The sequence below is a fragment of the Otolemur garnettii genome, unplaced genomic scaffold, assembly GCF_000181295.1.
Source record: "Otolemur garnettii isolate 467f Iridium unplaced genomic scaffold, OtoGar3 scaffold00001, whole genome shotgun sequence".
In the NCBI taxonomy this organism is placed as follows: Eukaryota; Metazoa; Chordata; class Mammalia; order Primates; family Galagidae; genus Otolemur; species Otolemur garnettii.
The window spans coordinates 28372052-28382052 of record NW_003852396.1 but is presented as its reverse complement, the minus strand read 5'-3'; the positions used below and the strand labels follow the sequence as shown (position 1 = coordinate 28382052).

The 10001-nt window shown below is 45.6% G+C and overlaps 1 protein-coding gene across 1 annotated transcript in view; it reads left to right on the top strand.

Moving 5' to 3' along the window:
• The first annotated feature begins 5221 nt into the window (after window positions 1-5221).
• DNAJB13 (DnaJ heat shock protein family (Hsp40) member B13) overlaps window positions 5222-10001 on the top strand; it is a 16432-nt gene continuing 11652 nt past the window's right edge. The window contains exon 1 of the mRNA XM_003780910.2: window positions 5222-5319. Coding sequence (XP_003780958.1) covers window positions 5252-5319 — 68 coding nt within the window. The 5' untranslated portion in view covers window positions 5222-5251. The remainder of the gene's footprint in view (window positions 5320-10001) is intronic.

The following is a 10001-nucleotide window of genomic DNA, read 5'->3' as shown; positions in this document are numbered from 1 at the left end:
TGTGTGTGTGTGTGTGCGCGCGCGCGCGCGTACATCCTGTTCTGTGTCTCAGGAGAACCCTGACTTATATACCATGTTTTGTTTATGCATTCATCAGTTGATGGACATTTGAGCTGTTTTCACGTTTTGGTTATTGTGAATGCTGCTGCTAGCAACATCATGTGCAAGTCTTTGTATGAACATATGTCTTCAGTTCTGTTTGTATACCTAACAATGGAATTGCTGGGTCAGATGGTAACTATATTTAACTTTTTGAGGGACCGCCAATTTTTCCGAAGTGGCTGTACCCATTTTACATTCTCACCAATAGTGTATGGAGGCTCTGATTTCTCCATGTCCTTGCCAGCACTCGTTTTTATGCATCATGTTTATAATGTCATTTGGTATGAATGTGGTTAAAATGATATCTTCCAGGTTTCTGCATAGGAAAATTAATAAGCATTTTTGTGGGGAGCTACTTTGAAGCTATATAAATATCCTGTTCCTCATAAAACTTGGGTTGACTAGTTGTAGCCTTCTCTGGGTTAGTTATTCCTGTAATTACCAAATGGGGACTTTCTTATTCCATCATTATTTCTACACTTATAATTGGTATTCTACTATAAGGTAGAGTGTTTCCTTCTTCCCCAGTTTTTTTTGTTTTTTTTTTGAGACAGAGTCTCATTTTGTCACCCTCAGTAGAGTGTCATGATGTCCTACTTTACAGCAACCTCAAACTCTTCGGCTCAAGTGATCCTTTTGCCTCAGCCTCCTGAGTAGCCGGGACTACAGGTGCCCGCCGCAACACCTGGCTATTGTTTCTAGAGATGGGGTCTCGCTCTGGCTCAGGCTGGTCTTGAACTCCTGAGTTCAAGCAATCTACTTGCCTTAGCCTCCCAGAGTGCTGGAATTTATAGGGGTGAGCCATGGTGCCTGGCCTGGTTTTAATTTTTATAACCTTTTTTCTTGGTAATAAGAGTAAATGAAACAAACATGAAAGAATGCTCAAGGCTCGGCGCCTGTGGCTCAAGTGGCTAAGGCGCCAGCCACATACACCTGAGCTGGCGGGTTCGAATCCAGCCCAGGCCCGCCAAACAATAATGACGGCTGCAACTAAAAAATAACTGAGCGTTGTGGCAGGCACCTGTAGTCCCAGCTACTTGGGAGGCTGAGGCAGGAGAATCGCTCAAGCCCAGGAGTTGGAGGTTGCTGTGAGCTGTGATGCCATTGCACTCTACCCAGGGTGATAGCTTGAGGCTCTGTCTCAGAAAAAAAAAAGATTTTACTGCCTCAAGGCTGAGGGAGCATCTTATATATGGTACATGCTTTCCTGTAACTTTATGTAATAGTTTCTTACCAATATTTCCTTATAGTTGGTGTTAATAATCTCATTTTTGTGAAGAAACTTAGACTCAAGGGCATTAAGTAAACTTGCCTAAGGTCATGCAACTGGCAAATGGGCGATTTGGTCACTTTCTAAACACTCACCTCACCCGAAACCTGTACTTTATTTTTTATTTTGGTGATTGGTTTCTCTGTCCTTTGGCCCAACTCCAAAGGTGTATTTTTGCTTACCCTAAGGTAGGCCTTTTGCCTCAAATAATATAAAATAGCAACTTTACGGCACACTGTTCCTCTGTAACAGTGTGCTTTCAGAGACCCAGGAAAGTTCTTAAATATCTCAGGCACCAGTATCTAAAATGCCATCAGGGGACTAAGATTTTCCTTCCACAATTAGAAATGAGGGTTTTTGTTTTTTCTTTTTTAGAGATGTGATCTGCTCTGTTGTCTAGGCTGGAGTGGAGTGGCAGCATCATAGCTCACTGCAGCCTCCTGCTCCTGGAGTCATGTGATCCTCCTCCTTTATCCTTATATGTAGCTGAAACTACAGGCTAGCACCACCATACTGGCTAATTTTTTTTTTTTAGAGATGGGATCTCACTATATTGCCCAGGCTGGTCTCAAACTCCTGGCTTCAAATGATCCTCCCACCTTGACTTTCCAAAGTGCTGGGGTTACAGTCTTAGCCATTGTGCCCAGCGTTAGAGATGAGATTTAAAATGCAGCCTTCCTCTTTCCCCACGTAAGTGATATGAGAGCCTTTCTTTCTTTTTTTTTTTTTTTGAGACAGAGCCTCAACCTGTCCCCCTGGGTAGAGTGCAGTGGCATTACAGCTCACAGCAACCTCCAACTCCTGGGCTCAAGCGAGTCTCCTGCCTCCGCCTCCCAAGTAGCTGGGACTACAGGTACCCACCACAACGCCTGGCTATTTTTTGGTTGCAGCCGTCATTGTTGTTTGGCGGGTCCAGGCTGGGGATTTGAACCCACCACCTTAGGTGTACGTGGCTGGCGCCTTAGCCGCTTGAGCTATAGGCACCGAGCCGAGAGCCTTTCTAAGAACGTGTTTCCATTTGAGAAGAGTAAGAGGCTGAGTGAAATAGTACTTAGAGAACATACTCCTGAAAGGAAAAAAGAGGAGGAAGGGGAGAGAGACAAGAGAAGGAGAAGGAAAGAGGAAAGGGTCAGTAGTGTGGCATTTCCCCTAGGACAGAGCAAAGGAACAGTAGACTAGACAAACCCATGGACATGCGGAAACTTCATATCAGCAATCAGTATAGGCTGGTGGGGAAGCAATAGACTAAATAAAGTCTGGAGCAGCAGGATATCTGAAAGGAAAAAAATGATACCTGCCTTGTACTGTATGCAAAAAGAGAAGTTCTAAGTGGATTAAAGATTTAAATGTGAAATGAACTTTTGGAAGAACAGATAGATAAAGATCTTTATGATCCCACATATGAAATATTCCTTTTTTTTCTTTTGAGTCTCACTTTGTTGCCCTTGGTAGATTGCCATGGCACCATAGTTCACAGAAACCTCAAACTCTTGAGCTCAAGCGATTCCCTCGTCTCAGTCTCCCAAGTAGCTGGGACTACAGGCGCCTGCCACAAGGCCCCGCTAGTTTTAGAGATAGGGTCTCACTCTTGTTTAGGCTGGTCTCAAACTCATGAGCTCAGGCAATCCACCTGCCTGGGGCTCCCAGAGTGCTAGGATTACAAGCATGAGCCACTGGGTCCAGTGAGGATTATACTTTGGATTATACACAAAAAGCATAATCCAAAAGGAAAAGAGCCAGGTGCCGTGCCTCATGCCTGTAATCCCAGCACTTGGGAGCCTGAGCTCACAGGTTCCAGACCAGCCTGAGCCAGAGCAAGACCTCGTCTCTAATAATAGCTGTGCATTGTGGTGGGTGCCTGTAGTCCCAGCTACTTGGGAAGCTGAAGCAAGAGAATCTCTTGGGCCCAAGAGTTTGAGGTTGCTGTGAGCTATGATGTGACAACACTCTACTGAGAGCAACAAAGTGGCACTCTTTCTTTAAAAAAAAAGGGCAGCACCTATAGCTCAGTGAGTGGAACCCTAGCCCCATATACTGAGGGTGGTGGGTTCAGACCCGGACCCAGCCAAATTGCAACCAAAAATAGCTGAGCATTGTGGCGGAAACCTGTAGTCCCAGCTACTCGGGAGGTGAGGCAATAGAATCACCTAAGCCCAAAAGCTAGAGGTTGCTGTGAGCTGTGATGTCACAGCACTCTACCGAGGGTGACAAAGTAACACTCTGTCTCTTAAAAAAAATGGAAAAGAAGACTGGATGCAGTGGCTCACGCCTATAATTCTAGCACTGTGAAGCTGAGGTGAGTGGATCACTTGAGCTCAGGAGTTCAAGACCACCCTGACCAAGAGCTAGACCCCATCCCTACTAAAAGTAGAAAAATCTAGATGGGTGTGTTGGTGGGCACTTGTAGTCACAGTTACTTGGAGGGTAAGGCAGGAGGATCACTTGAACCCAAGAGTTTGAGCTTGTTGTAAGCTATAATGATGCCCAGAGGGGCAGAACTCTCTACCCAGTGGGACAGAACAAGACTCTGTCTCAAAAAAAAAATTAAAATTCACAATGAGATGCTGTTTTATACTTACTATATTTGCAAATATTTAAAAAAATTGATATCAGGGCCAGGCACAGTGGCTCACACCCATAATCCTAACACTCTGGGAGGCTGAGATGGGTGGATTGCCTGAGCTCACAGGTTCAAGACCAGCCCGAGCAAGAGCGAGACCCCCCCATCTCTAAAAATAGCCAGTTGTAGTGGTGGGCACCTATAGTCTCATCTATTTGGAAGGCTGAGGCAAGAGAATCACTGGAGCCTAAGAGTTTGAGATTACTATGAGCTGTGACAGCACTGCACTCTATCAAGGGTGACAAAGTAAGACTGTCTCAAAACAAAAAACATGGAAAGTCTGAGAAACTCACAGCCAAGAGAAGCCTAAGGAGATAAGACTATCATCTAAGTGTAGTATCCTGGATAGGATTCTGAACTGAAAAAAAGGCATTAGTTAATATTGAGTAAATCTGAATAAGGACAATAAGGGAACTTGGGTGGTGCCTGTGGCTCAACAAGGTAGGGTGCCAACCCCATATGCCAGAGGTGGTAGGTTTAAACCCAACCCCAGCCAAAAAATTAATAATAATAATAATAATAAGGGAACTTGAGTGTGGGGCATCTGAGAACTCTGTACTGTCTTCTCAATGTTTCTGAAAATCTAAGTTATAAATATTTTTATTTACTTGTTTATTGTAAAATTTAAAATAATTTTTTTTTGAAATGGGGTCTTGCTCTGTCACCTGGCTACAGTGCAGTGGCATCATCACAGCCCACTGCCACCTCAAATTCCTGGGCTCTAGTGATCCTCCTGCCTCAGACCCCTAAGTAGCTGGGACGACAGGTGTGCACCATGACGCCTGGCTAATTTTTCTACTTTTTGTAGAGATGGGAGTCTCTTGCTCAGGCTGATCTTGAACTCCTGGCCCCAAGCAATCCTCCCTCCTAAGCCCTCCAGAGTGCTAGCATTACAGGCCTGAAGCCATCTCATCCAGCCAAAAATTTACTTTAAAAAATTAGCCAAATGCCATTTGTTCTAAAAACTTGTAATTACAGATAATTGCGCTCCTTGAAAACAAAAATAAAATAAAACAAAATGAGGCTTTGTGATACTCCAATTTCGAAGTGACCTTAACCAAGGTCACAGAACCAGCCTCAGTTCTCCCGGTTGTTTCATTAGCTCTTCCATGAGGCTTAGACCGAAAGACGGTTTGCTTAGGAAGCAGGACTACAACTCCCAGAATGCCCCTGTGTGGTTGTCAGGAGCAACCAGGGAATACAAACCAACAGCCCTGCTGGGATCTGAAGACAGTCCAGAGACTCACTGCCAGCCAGACATGGGCCAGGATTATTACTCTGTGCTCCAGATCACTCATAACGCAGAAGATGCCCAGATAAAACAGGCGTAAGTTGGAGTGGGAGCTGGGCCTTAGGTGTGTGCTGAGGTAGGCCCCACCCTCATCTCTTCCCTAGAGTTTCCCTAGAACTCTTCTGCACAGTTTAGGGTAGGCAAGGTAAATCTTGCTCCTTATTTTGCCTTTTTCTTTTTTCTTTCTTTCTTTTCTTTTCTTTTTTCTTTTTTTTCTTTTTTTTTTTTTTTTGAGACAGAGTCTCAAGCTATTGCCCTGGGTAGAGTGCTGTGATGTCACAGCTCACAGCAACCTCAAACTCTTGGGCTTAAGCCATTCTCTTGTCTCAGCCTCCCAAGTAGCTGGGACTACAGGCGCCCACCACAACACCCGGCTATCTTCTTGTTGCAGTTGTCATTGTAGTTTAGCAGGCCTGGGCCGGGTTCGAACCCACCAGCGTCAGTGTATGCGGCTGGCGCCCTACCCACTGAGCTACGGGCGCCGCCATCTTCTGCCTTTTTCTTTTTTCCCTTTTTGAGACAGAGTTTCTCTCTGTCCCCTGAGCTAGTGCGCCGTGGCTTTGCCTCAAACTCCCAAGTAGCTAGGACTAAAGGCATGCACCAGCTAATTTTTTCCCCCTATTTTTTGTAGAGCCAGGGTCTTGCTGTTGCTCATATTGGTCTCAAACTCTTGGCCTCAAGCAATTGTCCTACCTTGACTTCCCAAAATGCTGGGATTATGCCCTGCCCATCTTTTACTTCTTGAATACCTATATCCTGGCTTTGGTTGGGGTCAGAGCACAGGTTCAAAATTGGACATCCCGACCCATCTGGCTTTATGCTTTGTGCCCTTGTCTTCTCTACTGGGTGCCTTGCTTTGCCTAACAATGAAAGGGGGACAAAGGAGCCATTTGAACTTCATCCTGAATATTATGAAGAACTAGAGGATTATGAACAAAAGAGTGGCCTGGCCAGGTGGATGTATTATAGATTTTATTCTGGCCATCATATAGGTTCTTGCCATGGACTAAAGTGTATTTCTGAATACTTTCTGAATCAGCTCCTAAGGACTCTGTGGTCCATCCCCAAGAAGGTCTAGGACAGGTGTCCTCAAACTATGGCCCGTGGGCCACATGTGGCCCGTGTAGGACATTTATCTGGCCCTCCAGGTGTTTTTGCCATCGCTGCCTGTCCTGCTTTGCAGCTGACTCGTCCCGGGGCCCACAGTCCAGCCCACCAATGGTCTGAGGAACAGTGAACTGGCCCCCTGTTTAAAAAGTTTGAGGACCCCTGGTCTAGGATAAGAGTCAGTACACTTTTCTGAAAAAAAGTTATTTAAAACAGATATTTATTGAACATCTACTATATGGTTAAGGGCAGTAGTAGCAGCTGGAAATATAATTGAATGAGACAGATACTCTTCATTATCTCATGCTACTTAATTTTGTTGGTGAATACAGAATAAGTCATCAGGACATACAGGATGCTGTGAAAGCTTATTCAAAAGAGGGACCCTTTAGGAAGTTGTTGTAATCAAGGCAAAAGATGAGGCTTGAAATAGGGCAGTGGGCTGGAGAGATGGGAGATAAGAGAAGGGATATGGCAATTAAGTGGATCATTGAGGGGTAAAGAAATAAGGAGTCTAGGATAATTCAATCGTGTTGGGCAGTGAGAATAGCTATATTTATTGAGTGTGTAGGCGCTGCTCTGAGGATTGTCCATCACTTTCATTTAATCTTCATAACAAGCAGGGCACGGTGGCTCGCACCTATAATCCTAGCACTCTGGGAGGCTGAGCCTGGTGGGTTGCTTGAGCTCAGGAGTTTGATGCCAGCCTGAGCAAGATCGAGACCTCATCTCTAAAAATAGAAAAACTAGCAGGGCATAGTGGCAGGTGCCTATAATCCCAGCTACTCTGGAGTCTGAGACAAGAGGATTGCTCAAACCCAAGAATTTGAGGTTGCTGTGAGCTATGATGCCATGACACTCTACCTAGGGAGACAGAGGAAGACTCTGTTGCAAAAAGGAAAAAAAAAATCTTTACAACAACGTGAGAGGTAACTGTCGTTATTATCCCAAAGCCATGCACTTAGTAAATGGCAAAGCCGGTATTCAGACCCCATGACTATTAGACTATGGGCCCATCCCCAGGCCAGATCCTGGAGGGGATCTATAAGGAGTAAGTGGAGAGAATGTACAGTGTGGTTGGAGAAACAAGACCCAAACTCATGACAGTTCAGGAACAATTGTTCTTGAGTATCATCTCCTGTTCAGGAAGGAGGCCATTGGAAGTGCAGCAGGTTAGCACAGCTTCATCATCGGCAAGAGCTGGATCTGAATCCAGGTTCACTTGTCTGTCAGCTGTCTGACCCAAGCAAATTACTTAAACTCTAAAGCCTAAGTTTCCCCATCTCTAAAATAGTAACCACAATAATAATAACAATTGCTGTGGTATTAAAATAGGATTAGATAAAATAGTGTATGTGAAAATGCCTTGCAATAATTGTTTGAAACCATGTCATATAAAGAGGGAGTAGGCCAGGCCTGGTGGCTATAATCCTAGCAGTCTGGGAGGCCAAGGTAGGAGGATCCCTTAAGTTCAGGAGTTCAAGACCAGGCTGAGAAGAGCAAGACCTCTGTCTCTAATAAAAAAATAGAAAAATCTGGGCAGTGCCTGTGGCTCAGTGGGTAGGGTGCTGGCCCCATATACCTAGGGTGGTGGGTTTGAACCCGGCCCCGGTCAAACTGCAACAAAAAAATAGCTGAGTGTTCTGGCAAGCATCTGTAGTCCCAGCTACTCGGAAGGCTGAGACAAGAGAATCTTTTAATCCCAGGAGTTGGAGGTTTCTGTGAGCTGTGACACCACAGCACTCTACCGAGGGCAGTAAAGTGAGACTCTGTCTCTACAAAAAAAAAAAAGAAGAAGAAGAAGTTTAGGGCTAAGGAAGGAGTCTGGTGTGAAAGAAAGTCTGGTGTGAACTTACATAAGGTAAAAGAGCACCACAATAATTCATAATTGCGCTAGGTTCATAATCACAGCGTATAAGCTGTGATGCCAACTCTTTCCCTCCCCCGCAGGAAAGCAAGTGAATGAGAGCGATGTTACTACAGGGATAATTTTGAAACCACTCAAATTTCTATGTAAAACTAACTAAATTCTTCTCAAACCTTGTTATTTTTGCTCATGGATAGAATTTGCTTGCATTTATAACTGACTGAGATCTTTGTAACTAAGAAGGGCCATTCAGAGGTCTCAGGGAGGCTGTGACAATTGTCTTTCAGTGTCAGAACATAGACATTCTCTCTGTAAGACCCCCTCAGGGCAGGGCCAGGATGCTCATGGATGGAGGAGAGTGGCAGGACAGCAGACCTAGCTCAGTAAGAAGGCGCATTGCCTAAAGGTCAGAGCTGTCCCACAGTGAGCTGGGCTGCCTTGCAGGGCAGTGGGCTCATCTCATTCATTTATTCACTCCTGCATGCTAGGCAATGGGGACACGGAGGACTGGGCACAGCAACCCCAGGACCTTACAGTCTAGGAGGAAAGACAGACTAGTCAGCAGACAGCTGGATCACAGCATGCTAAGTACTGAATTGAGGGCACTGGGGACTTGGAAAGGGGACCCTAAACAGAAAGGAAGCTAGCTGGTGGTCAGGAAAGGCACCCGGAGGATTTGGCCCCTGAGCTGAACGTTGAAGGACACGTTTAAAATTGCCAGGAGGAGGTGGGAAGAGCTGCAGAGGGCTGAGTATTACAGGGAAAGGACATAGAATGGATAACGACATGGAGCAGTACAACATGGGAGTTTGCAGAGCAGGGAGAGGTTCAGGATGGGGCAGGAGAGGTCGTGGGACCAGGGAGGAATCTTAGTGAGACATTTAAATTGGGGGGGGGGTTGAGGTGGAGTGTCAAGCTGTCAAGCACTCTACAAGGTCGACTGCCATGGTGTCATAGCTCACAGCAACCTCCAACTTGGGCTCAAGCAATTCTCTTGCTCAGCTTTTCTATTTTTAGTACAGATGGGGGTCTCACTTTTTTGCTCAGGCTGGTCTCACACTCATGAACTCAAGCAATCCACCCACCTCCCAGAGTGCTAGGATTGCGGGTGTGAGCCATTGTGCCAGTTGGTGAGACATTTAGACTGTATGCAGGAGACAACAGGGGGACCCAGTGAAGGGTTTCAGCAGGAGGATGCTTTGGTCAGCGAGTACACATATTTTAGAAGCGCCAGATTAGAGAGAAAAGATCAAGGATCAATGCAGTGGCAGCACACACAGAATGGACTGGAGAAGGGACTTCTGGATATAGGAAGACATGGTTCTGCAACAGTTTTAAGGATAAAGGAGCAGGAACAGAACATTATTTAGAAGGAAAAACTGACATGACTTGGTGACTGAGGGGGCGAGTGTGGAGAGGACAAAGGTGAACTTGGAGTGATGATAGCACTCAAAATTCTGGCTGCATTGTCTAAAAAAACTAGACAATGAAACGTGTGTTTGGGCTCCTTGAATTTGTGGCTTATGGGACATTAAAGAGGAAATAGCAAATGGGCAGCTGGATACAGAAATTTAGGGCTTGGGCGGCACCTGTGGCTCAGTGGGCAGGGCACTGGCCCCATCTACCCAGGGTGGTGGGTTCAAACATGGTTCGGGCCAAACTGCAACAAAAAAATAGCCAGGTGTTGTGGCAGCTGCCTGTAGTCCCAGCTACTTGGAAGGCTGAGGCAAGAGAATCGCCTAAG